Below are 22,202 nucleotides of genomic sequence, written 5' to 3'. Positions count from 1 at the left end.
TGGTACTTGAAAGTAGCTAATTTTAAACCTAACTGTTGGAAAATAATGTAGGAGACCAAAGAGCACACAGATAAAGGCAGAGCTTCATGAATCAGGATGATGTAGATATATACTACGGAATCACAACAAAGATCAAAGAGCCAACGAGAAACAATACCCACAGTGTCTCCTGTGTCCTTCCCCCAACGCATTGTCTGCCCTAAAACAAATGAATAAATTAGTAAAAAATTAAAAACAAATCTCGATTTGGGGTTGGGGAGACAGCTCAGTCATTATAGTTCATGTTGTACAAAGAAGAGGACCTGCATTTATTCCCAGAATCCTAGGGTAAAAACCTAGGTGTGATAGTATACTATTTGTTCTTTTTTTTTTTTTAATTTCTGAAATTATAATATTGAGAGACCAACTCTTTTACATGCAGACTCCATTTTAGAGACCTTGACCTAAGTTTGAAATCAGGTAAATTAACAGGCCATTATCTAGCATCAGTTTCCAAGTTATCCCCACAGCAAACCCAAAGCTAGCTCATTTCTTGGTTAACTCCAGCAAGACCTGTGTCTCCAGGTTAATCTCCCCCAACAAATCCAGCATTTCCAACAAGCCCAACAAGCCCGCCCTTGGCCTAACAACCACCAATGGTGTGGGAAGCAGGAGTTAAGTTTATGGTTTGACTCCCAGCACCAGCCAAATATGTTAAAGTCTATAGTAGCTCTCCAATTAGATGCTTGCCAGGCTAGGAGCAATTACTGCTCAATTATCACTTTCTCTAAAACTTTGCCCCACAACCATTCTGGGCTCTTCTCCACTAAAACCCTCCTACCCTACAGGTCAGTGGGCTAAGCCCTAGCTTGAGTTTGTAAATAAAGATCCTTAAGAGATTGCACTGGATTGGCTCCTGACTGGACTTTTGGGGTTCACTAACACTTCCTTGGCACTACAATATAATTACATGGTTTCCCAAACTCCCCCTTTACCTCTTTCAAATTCATAGCTTATTTCAAGGAAACTTTTCTTTGCAACAGACAGGTTACCATTATAGAAATGTCCCAGGCCAGAGAGAAACACTCTCACACACCTTCACACACACCTTCACACACATACACACACACCCCCCACACCTTAATCTCTCCACAGCTTATATTCATCCACCATCCTACATATATCCCCTTGCTTGCTTCCTTTTATTTTGATCATCATTATGTTGGTGAAATTCAGTTTTATAGCTGAATATAGTAGTAGTTCATGCATATTCCTATCTGCATATTACCTTTTGTATCGTAATAGAATTTTTCTATAATAAAAATGCGGGAAATATAAAATATTAAAACAAATCTCTATTAGTATTCAAATACGGGAACAGCATAACCTCAGGTTGATTTTTTTTTCCTAAGTTGAAATCAGATACTATAATGTGAGAACATGCAGATTTGGGCTGTGATCCCAGGAAAGACCAACAGGAGGGTGTGGAAAGAGACTAGGAAGGAAGGAAACCAATTATGATGGCTAATGGGGTACTGCTTTCAGCAAATGGAACTGAATTCCATTAGAGACCTCTGGGAGACACAATAGAAATCATCCAGAATTATCCACACACACACACACAAATACCCATCACCTGGAATCTATGCACCAGCTTCCATATTGGCTGAAGGCTGTTCCCATAAGCCTCTGACTACACTCTCCACTGAGAAGACAGGCTGAACACTGTTTTAAAAACAAACACCACCTCCACCAACTCCACAGTTTCAGGTACTTTTTGCCAGTGGAGCCTGCAAGCAGAAAATGTCACTGCTGGGGGGTTTCATTTGGAGCCAGTAGCACCTGCTACAAATTCTGCCCCAGCCATAAACACCTGTAAGTAAAACTCAGCAATGACGGAAGAGCTGGCAGGTAGCTGTGCTCAGACTCCAAGAAGGAAGCCTGTTTGATTAGTCCTCTCTGTGACTTAGGGAACATGCTATTTCTGGTAAATGCACATAAACCTCCTTGAGCTCCAGTGTGGGCCTTTGTCTTGAGTTCATGATTGAGTCTTAGCTGTGAATACCAAGAAGTAGGCTTGTTTAATCACAGCAGTGGTCCTCTATTGCAAATTCCCAGATTGCTTTAATAATTTGCCATTTATAATTAGTCTCTTAAAATATACCACCTTTTTTAAAAAAAAAATCAAACAGGAATTTCAAACAAAATAAAGCCTACAGTTTCAATCACTTTGAATTTAAAACCTTGGCACTTTAAACAGAATGAAGTTAAAACCAACCTTCCATTTCTGATGCCAGACATTTGCTATGTTTGCATAAGTTTCAAATTTAAAACAACTCACTTGTGGTTTTTTTTTTTTTTTGAGAGTTCAGTTTTCCTTTTTCTTTGCAGAAGTAAGGTTATTAAGATGTATAAAATTCTTTATGTATTTCTATTTTCTTTTTACTGTCTGGAAAGCATGTGGAGACGATTCCCACGAACACTGCATATTCATGGCTGCCCATAAAGGATGCGATGATTCAGAATTTGGTCTTAAACTATTGCCCCTGTTTTGCATATCCCTCCAGCTTTCTTCTTATTCATCAAAATGACTTGGAGATGACGGGAGAAGAAGCTAGCAGCTTCTTTCTTTTCATTTATATACTTTTTTTAAAAATCAAGTTTTTTTTTGAAGTAGCTTATTGTGTTTTCAGACAGGTGTGTGAAGTTGGTCCAGTTCAACAGAGACACACCTTCCTCTGTAGCTCAGTCCTTTCCCTCTTCACAGAGCACCCACTCAGAACACTACAATGCATCCCTTCATCAACAGGAGTAGTAGACGGCCAACTCCCTCTTTCTTTCCTGTTAAATTATTTTTTTTAAAGAAAATCCTTAAATCATTCATAGGGACATTGTACTGGGTTAGGATTCTCCCTGTCTTTTAATTCTTCACCTGGTGGCATTTTGGTACTATGTTCCCTGGTTCTGAGTATGAGATGATAAATGTGCTTCCTGATAGGGTAGAGTAGAACTCTTGGTGCCCAGACTTTAGGATACTCTCTGTTTTGAGACAGAAGACTGGCCTCAAGTTTACATTTTTCCTGCGTAAGTTCCCAAACGCTGAGATTATAGTCCAACCAAGTTCATCTGGAAGCTGTCTCTCTTGATATGGAGAAGGTTGGATGATAGAGTTAAATGTCTTTCTGCATCTATCTTCTTGTTTACGCACCTGTATGTCATCCACCTGTCTGTCTGTCCATCTGTTGTCCATTTATCCTCTTTTTTTTCTTCCTCTTTCTTCATTATCTCATCATGTTTTTCAAATACATAACACAAAGCAAGAAAATGTCATACACAGTTACTTCACAAGACAGGGTTCTGAAATGAAACATTACCAAAATACAGTGATCTTTTTTTACCTACTACTTGCTTCATATAAAGGAACTCCAGTTGCTCTGGTTTTACTCATAGAGTTATCTCCTGAGTCCTCCACTGGGGTGTTTTATACCTTGGCTACAAAATGATCATAGCAATCTCCCTCCAGTCACCTCAACTAACCCTCACCACAACGAGACTGCTAAAATAATCCAGGTGGCCAGTGGTTCATATCCCATGATTTCAATCATATAGGATCTTACAACTCATATATCAGCATTACAACCTTCATCTATGTTTAGTTAGGGAAAACATTTCTCCTTCTAGGGGACAGGAGAGGAAGACACAATGAGCACTCCACTATCTCAGTCTGTGGGACACAAAGGTAAAAGTTTGGCTGTCATTGGTATTTTGAGAGGGTAAGTACTTGTTCCCAGTAGGTCTACAGGTACAGAAGAAGAAATAAATGTAGAAAGGATGGAAGGAAGGATGGGAGGAAGGAAGAGAGGAAGGAGGGGATGGAGGAAAGAGAAAAGAAGGAAGGAAAAGATGGAGGGAGGGGAAAATGAAGGAAGGAGGGAAAGAAGGAAGGACAAAAGGATAGGCAGAGGGATAACATAGAATAAAATAAGGGTATGCCATGTTTGGTAGATATCCTTGGGAGGCCTGCTATAGGCTTAGATTGTTTTAAAAACCTACTTTTAATAGGTTCTGAAATATAGGTTCTGGAATAGGTTTTTAAGGATTCTGAAATGCTTCGATACCTCTTTTAGTCCACCATGCCAAGGTAGGGGAGAAAAGATGGTAAATAGGACAAGGGGATGTGATCCTGTTTAGAAGTAGCTCTTTGGGGTGATTCTAATCTTTGTCAGATTCCAGCAGTCCAGTATAGTAGTGTCAGGATAGCGAACACCAATCAGCAGTAGTGGTTCAAACCAGCAGAAACATCCAGGCCTCTGCTAAACCAGCAAGAGTCAGCAGTAGTGACCAGGGATAGTAGGGATGCCAGGGGAAGCTCTCTATACATGATCAACAAAACATTGCAAAACAAGCTATTCAAGTCGCATCACTGTCCACTGAGTCCTATTTATACTCCCTCTAAACACCATGTGTCCTTCCATGGAACTTGCCTCAGCAAAAGACCATGTGACTCAGTATCACATGACATATCTAGACACTTTCACTTCAGCCTGTCCTTTTCTGAAGGGAAATGGAAGCAGAATGATGAGGGAAGAGGGGAGGTAAAAAGAGGGACTGGGAGGAGAGGAGGGAGGATGTAATATTTAAGAGAAGAATTAAAAGAAAAAAGAAAGGAAGAAAGAAAAGAAGTGAAAAGGCCCAAGACAAGAGCCTCACTCTCAGATTATTTCGATGCTTCATTTCTTATTTTACAGATTAGGGAAACATTCTGTGGCAACTTTCCCATTCAAACTTAAGATGTATTTATAGATTTGCAGGAGCAAACACCTGCAGCTCAGCACCGTGACTATTTTAAACTGGAAGAAGCAAAACCATGGGAGCTGGAGGCTGTTTGAAAGTCCTGGGTGGAGCAGACAGTGATAATGACTGCCTGACATCCAGGTGGCATAGAGCAATTTAGGAGCAAAAAAACAGGGGAAAAAAATATTAGGCTGTAGCCTGGAATCATGGACACAGTAGGATGTCAAGATTTTCTCATTGTCCCTGAATGGATGTGAGTGACATTTGACTAATATTGTGGTGCCATGGAGACAAGGACCAGACTTCTGTCCCACACAGGGCACCACCACCCCCTCTCCATTTATGATTCATTTGATCTCAAAGAACTTCTGCTGCATCAAGAGGATCCAGTGAAACCTGAGACAGAGAAAGCTGGTAGTTTATCTTCTTGAGAATTGGCATTTCCTGGCTGATGGTGTCCTGTGAGAGGCAGCAATTATATATATTTTTTTCCTCTGAGGTCTGGCTAAATGTGACATTTCCATTTGCTGGCAGAATCCTCAACCTGACCCCAATAAAGGTTGTCACCTACACATGACTGTCTTGCTTTGGATGGTGAGAGAAAATGTATGTGGGGGTGGGGTGTGGTGGATGAGGGCACTCCAAGGAGACAATTGAGGACAGTGTACTTCATTTATTTCTTTGAAAAGTTAAAGCAACCCCTCCCTTGCATTTGCTGCTGTAACTGCTTCAAGCCCCCGTGCCTAGTTCTACTTAGGGCATTTCAGCCTGACTTTTTTCTTGGCTGGTCCATTTATATACAGAAAACACAGGTGACACTGATCCATTGTTCTCCAGGCCATTCCTTCATTTCTTTTCAAGTAGAGGCTAGGCTAACCTGCCTTCTCTGTAGATGGACATTGTACCAGTGAGAGGCTCCTGCTTCATCCCAGGGTCTTTGTCCATATTAAGCCACTGAGCCAACTGGACAGTATCAAGAAAACTAGAGAAGGACGTGATCTTTCTACCCTCTTCTGTGTGGTATGAGGCATCCTTGAAGGGTCATCTTACAATGAAGGTAAAATCACAGCCAAGGAACAGTTTCTGGGGAGCAATAAGTGGCAAAGGCTAGACTTAGGCATTTTGCTGAGTGGCAAAGGTCACATTTTATTAACTAGTTGCCCATCTATACAGAATAGGCAACCCACAGTACTACTGCAGCATTTACAGGGATGTCTGGACAAGGAATTCACAGAAGCAGGTCTAGCTGAGAAGAGATAACAGCGGGAATCTGGACAAATGATTGTTAAGATTTTGAGACAGAACCTGAACAGAGATTGATGGTTGAAAATGACTTGGGTCCTAGCAGGTCTAGGCTAGAGATAGCTAGGATTTTTCCTGCTTATCCTACAGGAAGGATTACCTAAGTAAGGAGCTTGATGGATGAAACCGTATTATATGCTATAAAGACTCTCAGAGAAGACTTGCATGAAAGTGTGTTCATTATAGCTACAAACACATAATACTTAACCACCAATCACAAAGCGTGTATGTTCTCATAAGTACATAACCATTTCTAACACATACACACACACACACACACACACACACACACACACACACACACACACCCCTGTAATGGAAATGCAAATGGAAGAATTTCCCTGCTGGTAGTGAAGAAGTTATTGCTATTATCCGAGCATCTGGCCTTAAAAGAGTTTGATATTCCTGGTGTACATGTAGCAAGGGTGTAGGCATATTCACTTTATTTTCAAGAAGACTCAATTGTAAGTATTCTAGCATAAAATTCTACATGTATTAATTGTAGAATTAATTTTTATTTTCTGAGGGGCATATGTTCACACATAGCCCGGGCTAGTCTTGAACTCCTGACATTTCTACCCACCCAGTGTTGGGTTTACAGTATGCACCACTATGGGTGATTTTATATGGTGCTGTGAATTCATTCTCAGCTCTGGAGGAAAGACATCTGAGATCTGAAATATCACTGTGCAATACGTTGTCAAAGAAGCATCCTATAAGGATCCATGGGAACATCTGAGACCCTTCTAGCTCATTCTAGTCATTTGCATTTGCATTACAGGTGTGTGTGTGTGTGTGCGCGTGCGTGTTAGAAATGGTTATGTACTTATGAGAACATACACTCTTTGTGATTGGTGTTTAAGTATTATGTGTTTATAGCTGTAATTTGTGTGCCTCTATGTGAAAAAGGTAATTTATGTACATGTATATTCGTAATACAGTGCCATATGAACATGGTATATGTAAATACATGCATGACTATGTTTATGTGTGTGAATATATAATGCATATGCACGTATATTTGCATATATGTGATTGTTTTTGTAAAAATATGTTATCCAACCTTTCCATAAGATACATTATTAGATTTCTGAAATGTGAACCAGTTGAAAATCTGTCCTAATGAATCAGTCTTCTCTTAACAGATGGCAAACTAAATACAGTGTTTCCACCTTCCCAGAAATCACGTTAAGTGCAGAATTGTTATGGTTTGTGAGAAAAGAGCAGCCTGTTTAAATGCTAGTAAACAAGCCAGCTCACAGCTCTCTTACCTCTGTCTGAACCTCAGGAAGAGGCCCCGAGTGGGAGTTCAGCTTAATGAAAAATGCATTAGGAGCCGTCCTGCAGGCACAAAGGATCTATTACTCATTTTAATCTTAGCCAGCCAGGTAAGTAGGCATTGGTCCATGAACCTCAGCTCTGGAAAAATCACAGAAAACTTAATGAGAGACACTGGACCTAAATGGGAGTTTTGAGCTTTATTTTTTATCTGCACTTAAAACATGCCTGTGGAAATAACCTTCAGGGTTTATGCGGACTAGACTGTGTGTCAATCTGGATTGGGGTTTAGTGCGTATTGAAGGGACTAGGAAAGATAGAGCTATGTTGAGTGAAGTACAGGAGGCCAACTTTTGGAGGTCTAGCATGTATCTTATAAATATCATTTTAATATGTTCATAGAATGTTTCATGTGAATGTTTTGAATGATTATTATGGCTACACCACATAAGGAGAGCAAAGTTCAACAATGTGTAAAGCACTCTATCAACACAGGAAGCAATCAAGGTAATGAAAGAACAGTATCGGCCTTGATCAATCAATGGACAGTTTCTGGAATGGAAATTGAGGATGGATACCATGTGACACAGAGTGTGTAGAAAGCCATTTAGAGGAGGCAGGAGGCCTTGGTAAGAGGAACTGTCAAGCATTCATAACACAGGTAATGCATTAATATTTTTAGGGCTTTGGTCTAGCACTAAGGAATACTGGCCAGTAGGAAGCGAATTTTGGTATAGCATAGCACATAAAGATAAAAATATTCAGGGAATATTTGAATAAAATGCAATTCCATCTTTCTGGTGGATTAGTGTCTTAACTTGATTGCTCATCCCATCCTTAGCAGTGTTGACATTCTGCATCAGCGGGGACTTGGATGAGACAGCTGCCTTGTGCATGGTAGAAGATTTAGTACCATCCATGGCCTCTACCCACCGGATTCAGGCAGCACCTTACCATCTCATCTCCACATCCCACGTTGAGATGAAGATTCTCCTAGTCAATGCCATATGTCTCCCGGAGGTACCTGGTTAACAAGCACATTAGGACCTTGCTACTCTTTTCTATTAGCATCAGAGTCATCTGGTAGCCCATTGGAGATGTAGTGTCTATGGTTCCATTCCAGCCCCACTGAGGCATTCTGTATTTTAAAAAGACCCACAGGAACTGACATGCGCATTGAAATCCAAAAGTAGCACTGACATATACTCAAGAAAAGGCCTGGAAATATTGTGTTTAGGTTGGGAAAGGCTATATATATATATATATATATATATATAGAGAGAGAGAGAGAGAGAGAGAGAGAGGAAGAAGAAGAAGAAGAAGAAGAAGAAGAAGAAGAAGAAGAAGAAGAAGAAGAAGAAGAAGAAGAAGAAGAAGAGGAAGAGGAAGAGGAAGAGGAGGAAGAAGAGGAAGAAGAAGGAGGAGGAGGAAAAGGAGGAGGAGGAGGAGGAAGAGAGGCCTACCATGAGCATGTGGAGTGAGAGGAGGAAGGAGAATGTGGAGAGAGGGGGTGCAAAAGCAAGGAACAGAGCAGGAGCAAGAAAGCAAGACGGGGAAATATTTTTAAAAAGATACCACCTTTTCCTCTTAGAGGTTTCTTTTCCTTCTTAGAAATGAGCATCAGGTGTCATCACAGAGTTTTCAGGTAAACAAGATAATATAGCTTTAACAATAGCCCTGGTGGAGGTTATCACTATCATGAAAGTCAGATAGGTGTCATTAGTGTGAAAATAGGGTAGGCTGCACAGTGCCCAGGACCTAGGAATGGTGGGATAGGGGTTTATTTGTGGAAAAAACTCTGTTCAAAATGTTTGGATTCTAGAGCTCTTGTGGTTTTGTATCTTTTGTGAACACAATACAATATTAATCTTCTAATTCATGCATATAACCCAATTCTTTTTTAGTATTGCATTTTTCTGTGTGGAAAAGTCTGAAGTTTTGTTCAGTGATTTCCCTTCTCAAAAGATGCCAATGATATTTTTTGTATCCAAAGTTATTTGCCTGAATTATTACCGCAACTACCCGTAATTATGAGTTACAATGCTCTAAAAACTAGGAGTTAAATTCTTTAATAACTCCTTTGGTAGCAATTGATGATACAAGATACTAGAACATTCATTTGTCTTTTTAGAAAGAGATCTTGAGGTTGGGTCTCATATATGCCAGGCTGACCTTGAACTCCTGATGCCTCTTTTTCCATCTCCCAAGCACTGGGGTCACCACTGTGCTCTTTATTTCATTCCCTGTTTTTATTGGAGAAATTTTAACATCTTTGGCTAAGCAGTGTTGACTTGTATCTTATTGTAGGGAGGTGAATTAATATGTTTTTTTTTTCTTTTTTAAATTTTAAAGATTTACTTTCATTTTATGTACCTGAGCACAGTGTCGCTCTCATCTGACACACCAGAAGCAGGCAGGCATCGGATCCCATTACAGATGGCTGTGAGCCACCATGTGGTTGCTGGGAATCAAACTCAGGAACTCTGGAACAGCAGTCAGTGCTCTTAACCACTGGGCCATCTCTCCAGCCCTACGTACCCTTTTTATAAGTGTTCTTCTATTGTGTATGGGGGGGGGGCAGGGGGAGGGAATATGGAGGAGAGGATGCATTTGCCCTGTGTGCATGTGGAGGTCAGAGGTCAGTGTCAGGGGTTTTCATTTCTTGCTGTCCACCTTATTTATTGAGAGTTTCTCACTAACCCTAGAGTTCACCATTTCAGCTCGGGTGGCTGGCAGGCAAACCTCCATGATCTACCTGCCTCTGTCACTCAGCGCTGGGGGCCCTGGAGCTGTATGGAAGCCTTTTTGTGCTCAGCTTTCTGTGGGAGCTAGGGATCCCAATTCAGGTCTTCATGCTTGTCCAAGAAGCACTGTACCATCTCCCCAGCGCCACCTCTCCAGTTTTACACAAGCCATGCTGGGTACACATCCCTAATTTTATTATGGTCCATTATTGGGATGAAAATGCTTCCAGCCATCACAAAGGAAGCAATAAAAATACTGGGGCCAGCAAGATGGCTCAGCAGGGAAAAGCACTTGTTGTAAGCTTGATGACTCTGGGACCTACGTGGCAGCAGGAGGGATCATCTTGCCTCTTTACATCCAAATGTGTGCTGTGTGCCATGTGTCTATGCACATACAATGAATAAATGCAAGGACTGGAGAGATGACTCGGTATGTAGGAGCACTAGCTGCTCTTCCAGAGGACCTGAGCTTCAGTTTCCAGGACCCACCCATGTCAGCTCACAAACGTCTGTATATCCAGTCACAAGGGCACTGCTGCCCTTTTCTGGCCTCTGAGGGTTCCAGGCACGAACACAGTACATAGATATACATGCAAGCAAAACACACATACACATAAAAACTTAAAAAATAAATTCAATGACAAAAACCAATTAAATGATGGGCCAAACATTTGAATATAAACAATCTATGAAGTACACATGAAAATACTTTGGAAAATTGTCTGAGAAAATCGCTCAATTGATAAAATTTTTGCTTTGCAAGCAAGAGAAACTGGATTTTACCGGAACCCAGCAGTGGGGAGGAAGAGACTGGCAGATCACTGGAATTCATTGGCTAGGCTGCTCCAGGCTCAGTGAGAGATCCTGTCGCAAAAGGTAAAGTGGAGAAGAGATTTAGAAAGACATCTGACAGCAACCTCTAAGCCTCCACATGTGCATTAGCTCACACACATGAACACAGACACCACACAGTGTTAAGAAAATAGCTCTTTCTGTAGAGATGGTACAGTGATTAAGAGCATCAGCCATTCTTCCAGAGGACTCAATGCCCAGAGTCCACATGGTGGCTCACAACAGTCTGTGACTCGAGTTCCAAGGGATCTGATGCTCTGTACTGGGCTGGTTTTGTTGTGTCAACTTGACACAAGCTAGACACAAGCTAGAGTCATCGGAGAGAAAGGAGCCTCAGTTGAGGAAATGCTTCCATGAGATCCAGCTGTAAGAAACTTTTTTTTTTCAATTAGAGATTGATAGGGGGAGGGCCCAGCCCATGGTGAGTGATGCCATCCCTGGGCTGGTGGTCCTAGGTTCTATAAGAAAGCAGGCTGAGAAAGCCATATGAAGCAAGCCAGTAAGCAACATCCCTCCATGGCCTCTGCATCAGCTCCTCTTTCCAGTCCTGCTTTAGTTTCTGTCCTGACTTCTCTAAGTGATGGACTATGATCTGGAAGTATAAGCTCAATAAACCCTTCCCTCCACAACTTGGGTTTTGTTCCTGGTAGTCACAGCAATAGAAACCCTCATACATTTACACAGGTGAAACACCAATTCTCATAAAACAGCAAATAAACCACTTGATAAAGAAAAGAAAAGAAAAGAAAAGAAAAGGAAAGAAAAGAAAAGAAAAGAAAAAAGAAGGAAAAAAAAAAAAGAAAAAGAAAACAGCTAAGGGGCCAAAAAGAGGCTCAGCAGTTAAGAGCATTTGCTGCTGATAAGGTCCGGTACTCCGACCCCAGCACCCATTATCGAGCAACTCACAACTGTCTAAAACTCTAGCTCTAGGGGATCCAACCCTCTTCCGGACTTCAAGGGCACATGCAAACACATGACATACATCTAAATAAACAAACTCTTTTAAAAAGAGCTATTAAAATATATAGTAATATTCCAAAGACAAAAGTGTAAGGAACATAGCTACTTCCCTCAGACAGCGAGCCAATGAGGAAGTTGGAAGGCTCAGTCAGCCCTGCCTCCTGGAGAGTGATGAAAGCTGTAGATTTTAAGAGCAGACAGGGCAGAGTAAGATTTGTGGGTGTACATCAAACAATTCTACTTGACAAATTTTACTAAAACAGTCTTTGCAGGCCCCTGAGAAACACCCAGAACATTGAGGGGGAGGAGAAGGCAGGATCTATGATGTCATTATCTGATCTCTGTGACATAGGCTTTTGATGCCAGAGAGAGAGCTGCTTTCAGGGAACGAGCCCCTCAGCTCCCATTTGGGGCGGCAACGCCGCCCCTTAGGCAAAGCCTCAGTCCCTTGGAGCCTTTTTACCAGCTGGCCCTACTGTTGCTGCCACTGGCTCTAACAATCCTTCTCAGCCAAGGCCAGGCTGAGGGAGAAGGACTCCGGTGTTGAGGGTGACAAGAGGCCAGGGGAACCAGCATGCCAGGCAAACAGGATGCTTACAAAATCTGTGTTTTGGGATTAGGACAGAGCTCTGTGCCACAGAAGAGCTCTGTGTACCAGAAAGAGGACTGAGGGCACTGCTCGGACTGGAATACTGGGTTCGAGTCAGGTTAGGGTTCAGAAAGTGGAGGCGGGAGGAAGGTAGATAGACTGTTTCATGACTCTGCTTTCTCTTCCAGGTCCCCTATTTAGCGAAATGTCTTTCTAACCTGCAGAAGGAACGCACTCTGGTAAGGCTTTTCACAGTGCTCTCCACTCCTTTCCCCATTGGCCCTCGCTGCTTTCGGCTGCCCATTTCCCGTCAGTCCTTCCTTCCTTCCTTCCAGTCACTTTTCTAACCTCCTCTACAGCATCTTGCCATATTTTCTGACCTCAAAGGTGACAAAATGCTAGTCTCTGTTGTTTTGAGACAGACTCATGGAACCCAGGCTAGCCTTGAGCGCCTTATACCCCTGCTGGGATTGCAGGCTCATGCCAGCATGTCATGCTTATGTGGTGTTGGGTATCATACCAAGGACTTCACGAATGCTTGGCAAACAATCTACCTGCTGAACAACAGCCAAAGACCTCACATGGAGGGTCTTGAGGTCCCACTAGAAATGAGCACCTGAAGCAGAATCCAGGAGTGGGCCAATCATCCCTACATTTTGACCTCTGTCAAAATCTTTTCCTCCGCAGGTCCTACAGGCTGTGTCTTCCTCCTGATTCCATCCAGATAGTTGTGGTTGTCCCTTAGCTCCTCAGGAACAGCCCTCATCCTCTGTTTCCGTACGCACTGCACCTCCAGCGAATGGCTAAGGAGACGTGAGGAGCCAAGCTTAGATGCAGGCTCTGGACTGAGCACGCCACAGCCAGGTAGAAGAGGCTGCGTGTCCTCTTGGCCTGCTGCTGATGCCTGCAGCTGTTGAGGCCATACTGTGCACAGAAGGCAGTCTTGACCACCAGCCACAGCTGGCCTCAGAGATCTCCCACGCTGACTGTTGGGTCCCTAACCACTGGTCTTGTCCACCCCATCCACTTCCCTCCTGGATTCAAGGCAATGTTGCCTGTAAACAAGGACCAGGTGCTGCTACAGAACACAGTACCTCCAGGGTGTCCCCCTCAGGTCCTCTCACAGTTTGTGAATTCCCCTGCCCCCAACTTAGCATCTCTTTGTCCCCATCCGACCCTCCCTTCTTCCCACTTTCCTCTGCCTGCCCCCCCACAGGCTTATTTCTTCTCTTCTTTGACTCAGACTCACTCTCCTGGGCCTCACTTCTCTTCGGACTCAAATTCTGACTTTGTTCCTCCTCACTCTTCTAGTCACCCACGATCCTCTTCTTGCTTTGGCCAAAACTATACTTATTTTGGTGAAAAACTCCCCTCTCCACACTCCATCTCTCCCTCTAACTATCAGCTCTGTGTGTCTCCCCCTCTCACCGGCTCCTCCTCTCTTTCCCAGCTACAACACTCCTCTCCTCACTCCTGTCAGTCCCCTTCCCGCCTTCAGGACTTACAAAGCCCCAAGATCACTTCCCCGGTCCCCAGCTCACCTTCTCCAAGGATTCAGAATAACAAGCAAACATGGCAGTGGCCTCAGTCCGGAAGCATCAAGTCTTCTCGGGGGGCAGGGGTATGTGTGCCAAGCAAGGTGGACCCTGCAGAATTCAAGGACTCAGGGACCCTCACCCAAGCCCTGGTGGACCATGTGGGGCGCCGCAGAATTGCACGAGACCTGCAGATACAGTTTCTGCAGCGCCTGTGGCTCGGCACACCCGGCCATGCCCCAGTCGTGGAGTACCCCATATGTCTAGTGTGCCTCCAGATCCGCACCCCATCTTGTCCCACCCCCAAGTACAAGACTGTACCCCAGCTGCTTGCCTTCCCTCAACTACTACCCTGTGTCCAGGGCCAGGAATCTGGGCCTCTCCGAATAGGAATTGGCTTCGGCCTCCGCCTGCCTCGGGGCCAGGCCAGGGCTTTGCATCTGCTGCCCCCAAAAAACTCTACTCCGGTGGGAGTAGAGTCTCAGGAAGAGGCCCTCCAGCGACAAAAATCCACAATCCAAGAATCAGTTCAAATCACCGGCACACTCTTCCAGGCCCGGAGCCTCCGGTCTATAGACCTTCAATCACCAAAACCCAGCCAGTGTTCCAGGTCTCTACTTCAGGAACCAAGACAGGTCGCTGCATCCCCAAAGGCCGGGCCTTCTGTCTCAAAGAGGTCTGTGACTCTAGGGTCTATTCTCCGAAAGTCGCCATCTTAATCCCAGTGCAGCGAAGACCCTCTGGAACACCACCTCCAAACTCTACCTTCCCTACCAGGACTTCTCAGACCTTGGAGGGCTGGCTGGCTGGAAGCCAGGTGTGTTCTCCTGCCCTGAACCCTGGGAACCCCTTGTGGAGTTTGCTCTCCCCTAGTTGAAGAGACCAGAGGCACCCAAGGCCTCATTTAGCCTTCAGTGTATCCAATAAAGCCTAACTCCGAGAATCTTATGTTTGTGTCTACTATGCCCACAGGATGGAATCAAGGCTATGGGATAAAGTTAGTCCGACAAAAGACTTGGCGGGGGGGCGGGGGGGCGCGGAGAAAGATTAAGGATACCAACTGCTATCACTTGAGTACATGCTAGTACCTGATGCTTAGAGACCTCCACAAGGCCCTTCTCCTGTTTAACTCAAGTCTGTGGACAGATAGTTGGAATCAAAGATTAGGCCAATGGGTCTATTTCTCCAGGGACAGCCTGGGTTGACCAGGATGCAGCAGCTCATTTTCCTCACAGGGAAGGACATTGTTAGCGACTCATTATAGGAGAGCACAAGTATCCCAATGCAAAGACCAGAAACTAGAAAGCTCCTTCAGAAGGGCTAGAGGATGCTCTCAGAGCACCCATGGGGCAGCTCACATCTGTAACTCCAGTTCCAGGGCATCCAATGCCCTCTTCTGTCTTCAGTGGGCAGCCACGGGTGCGCGCGCGCGCACACACACACACACACACACACACAGACACACACATAGACACACACATAGACACACACACACACACAAGAGAGAGACAGAGACAGAGACCGAAAGACAGAGAGAGGGAGAGAGAGAGGGGGAGGGGGAGAGGGAAAGGAGAGAGAAGAGAGGAGAGGAGGCAAAAGAACAAGAGGGGAGGAAGGAGAGGGGAGGGGAAGATTAGAGGAAAGGAGAGACCAGGCACAGTGCATAGAAGACACCTATCAGGGAGCAACCTCCACTCATGACTTCTATATTCCAGAAGTGGGCATAAGAAAGAGTCCAATTAGCTGCGGAGGGTACTGTCAAAGCTGGGATCAATTTCTTCATATTAGGATATTACGGAGCAGTGAATCTGTTTTGGAGTGTCTGTCCTCACCGGGATCTGGGAGAAACCACTTCCTCCTAGGAGTAACACTTTTTTTTTTCCATTTTTTATTAGGTATTTAGCTCATTTACATTTCCAATGCTATACCAAAAGTCCCCCATACCCACCCCCCCCACTCCCCTACCCACCCACTCCCCCTTTTTGGCCCTGGCGTTCCCCTGTACTGGGGCATATAAAGTTTGCAAGTCCAATGGGCCTCTCTTTGCAGTGATGGCCAACTAGGCCATCTTTTGATACGTATGCAGCTAGAGACAAGAGAAGGCCCTGCTTGTACCAGTGTGTATCTCTCCGGAAGTGGGGACTATACCAGTCTGAGAACTTTTTAATTCAAGATTTACTGATCTTCAAAAATTTCTTCTAGCCCCACCTCCCACACTCCACATAAAGATCTATTATGCTTTTAAAGTGGAAACATTTTAAACTCCCAAAACATATTTTGTTCCAAGAGTTTGGAATACTGCAGCATTAACCTGTACTGCCCTGAAAGTTCAAAGTTAAGGATAGGAGGTTGTATTTGTCAGACACTGGCAGAGCCTCTCAGGAGACAGCTATATCAGGCTCTTGTTGGCATCCACAATAATGTCTGGTTTTGGTGGCTATTTATGGGATGGATCCCCAGGTAGGGCAGTCTCTGGCTGGTCATTCCTTCACTCTCTGCTTCACACTTTGTCTCTGTAACTCCTTCCATGGGTATTTTGTTCCCCCTTCTAAGAAGGATTGAAGTATCCACACTTTGGTCTTCCTTCTTCTTGAGTTTCATGAGTTTTTCGAATTGTATCCTGGGTATTCTGAGCTTCTAGGCTAATATCCACTTATCAGTGAGTGCATATCATGTGTTTTTTTGTGATTGGGTTACCTCACTCAGGTCGATATCCTCCAGATCCATCCATTTGTCTAAGAATTTCATAAATTCATTGTTTTTTGTAGCTGTGTAGTACTCCATTGTGTCAGCTATCCATTGGATGGAGCACGGGGACCCCAATGAAGGAACTAGAGGTTGTAAGGTTTGGGAAATCAGAGACAATAAAACCATCATTGCCAATGACATCATTGCAAGTGACACTACAGGAATAAAAATTAAGGGAAGAAAAAGCAGATAAAATCCATTTCTACATTAGCTTCTGGAAGAAGCTTACAAACAGAACTTGAAACATCCCATGCAATACATCGTTTAAATGACTATGCCTGGAGAAAGCCACACAAAGCTTTGCTGGAGTCCAACTGTGAAACATGTGACTGGGCTCCAGCTTCTACTCCCAAGTCTCCCAGGAGTTCTGACTCGGAGCTGCACCTCAGTAATGTGCAAGACACAGTCAGTACAGGGGAATTAACCATATCCTTGCAGACATTTCCTGGTCTCACATGCTCCTGACTTGCTGAGGATCCAAGCTTCTCCCTGGCTGGGTTCTACCTCCCTGAGATTCATGCATTTTGCCCATGGTGATTGCCTCTCATTTCTAGAATGGTTCTTATGTTACCAAAGCTAATAACAGATAGATAGATAGATAGATAGATAGATAGATAGATAGATAGATAGATAGATAGATAGATAGATGGCATTCCAGCAGACTTTTTGAAACTTAACTTACAGGATGATTATTTTGTGGTTGCTCACTGTACCATATGAACAAACTCAACAACCCCAGATGCAGATGTGCCAATGTGCCGAGAAAAGCCATTGCATTTTGGTGACACTAAATGATACAGAAAAGTGATTAATGAGGCAAAAGAGGTTTTACACTTGGAATCATTCAAAATCAATCACTGTCCACATATAATGGAACATTGCAGCCATGGAACCTAGTTTGTAGGGTATATTTGCTCTCAGCTGAGCTGTATCCCCCAAAGAAGTATGTTCAAAGAGGCTAACCCTTATGTTCTAAAAAGCACCCTAATGCCGTCTTTCCTTTAAACATTTATGTATCACTTATTCTTCAATATTCTCATCTGAAAATGGGGATTAAAGTGTCTTTATCCAGGATTCTTACATTTAATTGAATGAATTAAATTAATTGATGCATACCTTGAATGCTTTGAGTTTCTGACTCAAAAAAAAATGTTAAGTGGCTACAGTTCTAGGCATCATGAGTGGTATTGGCTCAATGACACTTCCTGTTCTAGAAGGTAGGGCTACATGTGGAAGTCTTCTCCAGAATCTCCACTATTTATTAAGGATGTGATACTCTAAGGCCTGAGCACTAGCAGGAGAGCCAGACCCATCCTTCATTCATTCACTGTATGATCTTTCACAAATTACATGTTTTCTAAGCCTTCATTTCCAGCAATGGAAATGATTATCTGTGGTAGAGTTTGGTTGGGAATATAGGATGGAACGGAAGTGATGCAGTGCATAGAACACCCAGATAAGAAGTCAACCCTTGGACGCTTTTTATGCAGGTGCTGTCAACAGCACAACAAAGACTGGTTCTCAACTAAATTGCATGTTAGGATTCTCATCCTTGTGAATGGAACATGTTTGTTGAGATGCTTGCTGTACTGGGTGGTTTTATATCAACACTAACTAACGTTATCCAGGAGGGAGAGGAGAGAACATCAATTAGGAAAATATCTCCATATGATTGGGTTACAGGCAGACAAGTAGGGAATTTTTCTAATTATTTATTAATGAAGGGCCCACCAAGTCCATTGGGTGTGGTGCCATCCCTTGACTGGTGGTCTTGGGTTCTACAAGAAAGCAGGCTGAGCAAACCATGAGAAGTAAACCAGTAAGCTGAACTCCTCCATAGCCTCTGCATCAGCTTTTGCTTCCAGGTTTCTGCCATGTTTGACTTTCTGTCCTGACTTCCTTCTATTATGAACAGTGATGTGGAAGTGTAAGCCAAATAAACCTTTCTCTCCTCAAGTTAGTTTGGTCATGGTGTTTTGTCACAGCAATAAAAGCCTGACAAAGATGCTCCCAATTTTGGATATGGAGAAATTCTCAGAGAAAACATCTGAGCGATTCCATGGAAAAGTCAGGAGCTCTGGAATGAGTCCTGGTTTTAAACCTCAACTCACCCAGTCTTGCCCTGCTATTTAAATGCTAGCCTATAGTGCGAGTATAATAAAAATCCCTAACAGGTATGGTCAAGGTCAGTAATGATAATACAGGTATAAAATCTAATGCAGCAGACATGGCTGGCAGTTATTAATATTCTGTGAAGTTGATAGTTTCAATCCTGTTGCCATTTTTTTTTTCTGATGACAAGTCTTTGATTCCGTGCATGGAAAGGGCTTGTACAGCTGGGTTCAGTCTTTTTTTCATTCTTTGGTTTTATCTTTATTCTGAAGATAGCTTATTTTCGATTTTAATATGCTTTTCCTATTTTAAGAGCAATGTATTTCACTTTTTGAAGACATGACAAATAATTTTTCTCTTTATACACTGGCCCCCCATTTCTGAAAAATTGTGGAAGTCACATTGAGCCTGATTGTGTAGGACTTGTATGGTTGCCTTAGTATTGTGACACAGTCTTGAAGCATCCCTATAAGTGCTGTGTTAAAGACTTGTTTGGAGCCTGTGGCACTGTGAGAAGCTGTTTCAGTGTTTAGGCAGTGGATCCTAGTTGTAGGAAGCAGATCATTAGGGTACACCATCAAGGTTTTATTCGACTCTTTGTTATCTTCTCAACTTTCCAGATACTATGAGGTCCAGAACCCCTTCCATACTACTGAACCTTTGACATTACGACTCACTTGAGACCTAAGATGAAAACACCAGAAGACCTTGCACCAAAGCCTCTGAAATCGTGAGCTGAAGCCAATCTTTATTCTTTTTAAAATAAAAAAAGATCAGTAGATATTTTGCCCCAGTGGATGGGCAGATGATACATACAGAAGCAATTAGTTAAGGATCTAATATCACACAGTGTCTCATCAAGGGTCAGGTCATCCATTATTGTCTCTGAAGGGAAGTGTCGGTGGAAGTGACCAAGTTTATTCATTTAGTTTTGTTTTTAGACTATAATTAAAAAATAATTATAATGAAAATCAGATTAAAACATGTAAATGTATTTTTTATTCACTAGATAAAATTGCTGTCTCAGAGGCTTACTGCTAAATAAGCTCACACTTTCTATCTTTCTGAACTCTGCTTGGCTGGTGCAACTCAGCTGTTCTAGCCCAAACTCCTCTCCAAACTGATTGATTCAAACTAGCTTCTTTCAGCTTCTCACTGAATTGCTCTGCTTAGCCTCAAACTAACTCTGGCCACCTGTTCTAGTCATCTGGCTCCCTCTCATGCTCGGGATCAGATCTGTCTTCATCTGTGTATGTTCTCTGTAAAACTATTCTAGTAAAACTGTCCTCCTTCCCCCTCTATCCCCCTAGCTGTTCTCCTATGAATTGGGCATATTTTATCTTCAACTCATTCTTTTAATTCTTTCTCTGGTTTGTTACTCTTGCGCGTGCCCGACTGGCCAGGAAGAACGATGCTGCAACAGGATCCTTCCGCACACGTTTATTGGGAGAGCTTGATTGCAGAGAAGTGACCCCAAGCCCAGAACTGGTGCTGCTTATATAGGCCTAGGAGAGGCGTTCTATCTCATCTGATTGGTTAACTTGTCTCTCATCTGATTGGTTAACTTTGGTTAATTCTCAAAACCTCATCTTGGCAAAAGAATCTTTACTGCCTATGTATGTGTGGTGGCCAGCAGTAGCCAACTGCCACTCTGAAACTGCCACTCTATAACTGCCACTCTGTAACTGCCACTCTGCAACGGCTTCCCACATGTTACTTTGTCTGTCCTTCAACTAGTTGATATTTGTTGGAATTAAAGGTGTTTACTAAGGGCAAGTCTGCATTCCAGCCAGATCACATAGACCTAGAAGGTCCTTGATGTCCATGGATGCCCTTGCCAGCGCAGCCATGTTACTGGATTAAAATTCCTCTGCAAAACCAGATAAGTATGTAATCCAAATCCAGCCCAATGGCATAGACCTGTCAGGCTGTTGGACAGAAATTAAAGAAGGATCATGGATTCAGGACTTGCTTAAAATACAGAATAAGTTCAAGGCCATCCTGAGAAACTTAGAGGAACCATGTATTAACATAATAAGTAGGCTTGTGGTGTAGCTCAGTGGTGGAGTGTTTGATAAGCATTCAAAAGTTTTGCCTGTCATTATTTTCATTTTTTTCTATTGTGAGTCTATGCTCTCAGCCACTGTCTGTTAAGCAAAGTGATTTCTATGCATTAGTTCTATTTCATATCATAACCATGAAGCTGGTCTTGGTGTCCTAACTTAAACATGGGGAAAACGGCTCTAGATTAAACATAACTTCCCTAAGACTACATAATTAAGATTCAAATGAGCTCAATATGTCTTAAAGGTTGTTTAAACTATCATTCCCGGAGAGTAAATAACTAAAGCAATCTTTGAACAATCATCTCTACTGAAGGGAAATAAATATTCTAGTAACATCAAAGGACAAAGAGATACAAATGCAACTTTCAACTGAATGTAGCATACGCATACTTTCTCATTCTCTACCTTCATCCCGTCATGCACATCCAGCCCTGGTGTTTTAAAATCTAATACAGCAAACCAGTACAGTTCATAAAATTCTGACCTCATTTAAATTGTCAGATAAAAGATGCTTATACTAAACAAACAGACAAGAGTAACTGAAATTGTATGCAAAGAGCTTTGGAAATGCCTGAATACAAATCACTTTCTAAATGTAGGCTGCTGTTCTCATTGATTGTACACAAAACAGAACCTTAGACCTTTCTTGCCATGCAGTAATAATGAAGGCAAATGCTTGTGCTCAAAATGATTAAAGCATTTAACACACAAAATGAGCACCAGGGAGAAAAATCTTGACTTCATTATATTCCATGTTATGACACACAACAAACACAATCTCCCTTAGGTTTTAATAAACATCCTAGATCTTTAATTCACATTATTTTTTAGTCATTTGAATTCACCGTGGATTTACTAAGGGAATAAAAAGAGGCCCACAATAAGTGAGAAGGTGTAGTTAACAAAACACCTTAAGGATCTTAGCAAATTCCATGTGACAGTTAGGTGGATATCAGCTTATCCTCAAGTCACAGTAGCTGGTGGACAAATAGTTTATGGTAATAGTGAGAGTATATTCATCATGAAAAGTTATTGATTAAAACAGCTGATTGAATGTGACTCTTAGCTTAAGTTATGATCATAAAATATATCGCAATTTTTCTTTCACACTCAAAGGTATTTTCTATAAAGGGCAATAGCCAACCTTTTTGGTATACTATGGCACCATTATGATGTGTTCTATGTATAGCATCTGTGAAGGCAGGGGGCTGTATGTGAGGTGGGGTAGGTGATGGGATGGATC

At 42.7% G+C, this 22,202-nt stretch overlaps 1 protein-coding gene and 1 long non-coding RNA gene across 3 annotated transcripts in view; one reads left to right on the top strand and one right to left on the bottom strand.

Moving 5' to 3' along the window:
• Gm34361 overlaps positions 1-11,169 on the bottom strand; it is a 65,599-nt gene extending 54,430 nt beyond the window's left edge. Inside the window, exon 1 of the long non-coding RNA XR_874904.2 lies at positions 10,881-11,169. This is a non-coding gene — a long non-coding RNA (predicted gene, 34361). The remainder of the gene's footprint in view (positions 1-10,880) is intronic.
• A 1,097-nt stretch (positions 11,170-12,266) lies between these two features.
• Prr30 (proline rich 30) lies at positions 12,267-14,981 on the top strand. 2 transcript variants are annotated; one of them, XM_006519675.1, is made up of 3 exons: positions 12,267-12,605; positions 12,687-12,737; positions 13,186-14,981. In XM_006519675.1, the coding sequence occupies exon 3, from the start codon at positions 13,547-13,549 to the stop codon at positions 14,750-14,752; it is 1,206 nt and encodes a 401-aa protein (XP_006519738.1). In that variant the 5' UTR covers positions 12,267-12,605; positions 12,687-12,737; positions 13,186-13,546; the 3' UTR covers positions 14,753-14,981. The 2 variants fall into 2 exon arrangements, with proteins under 2 accessions (XP_006519738.1, NP_083956.1); NM_029680.1 differs by having other exon boundaries at positions 12,602-12,616.
• Positions 14,982-22,202: the final 7,221 nt, after the last annotated feature.

Source organism: Mus musculus, chromosome 14, assembly GCF_000001635.26.
Source record: "Mus musculus strain C57BL/6J chromosome 14, GRCm38.p6 C57BL/6J".
NCBI classification, from domain to species: Eukaryota; Metazoa; Chordata; class Mammalia; order Rodentia; family Muridae; genus Mus; species Mus musculus.
Note: the sequence above shows the minus strand (reverse complement) of the source record. Positions and strands in the feature narration are given on the sequence as shown.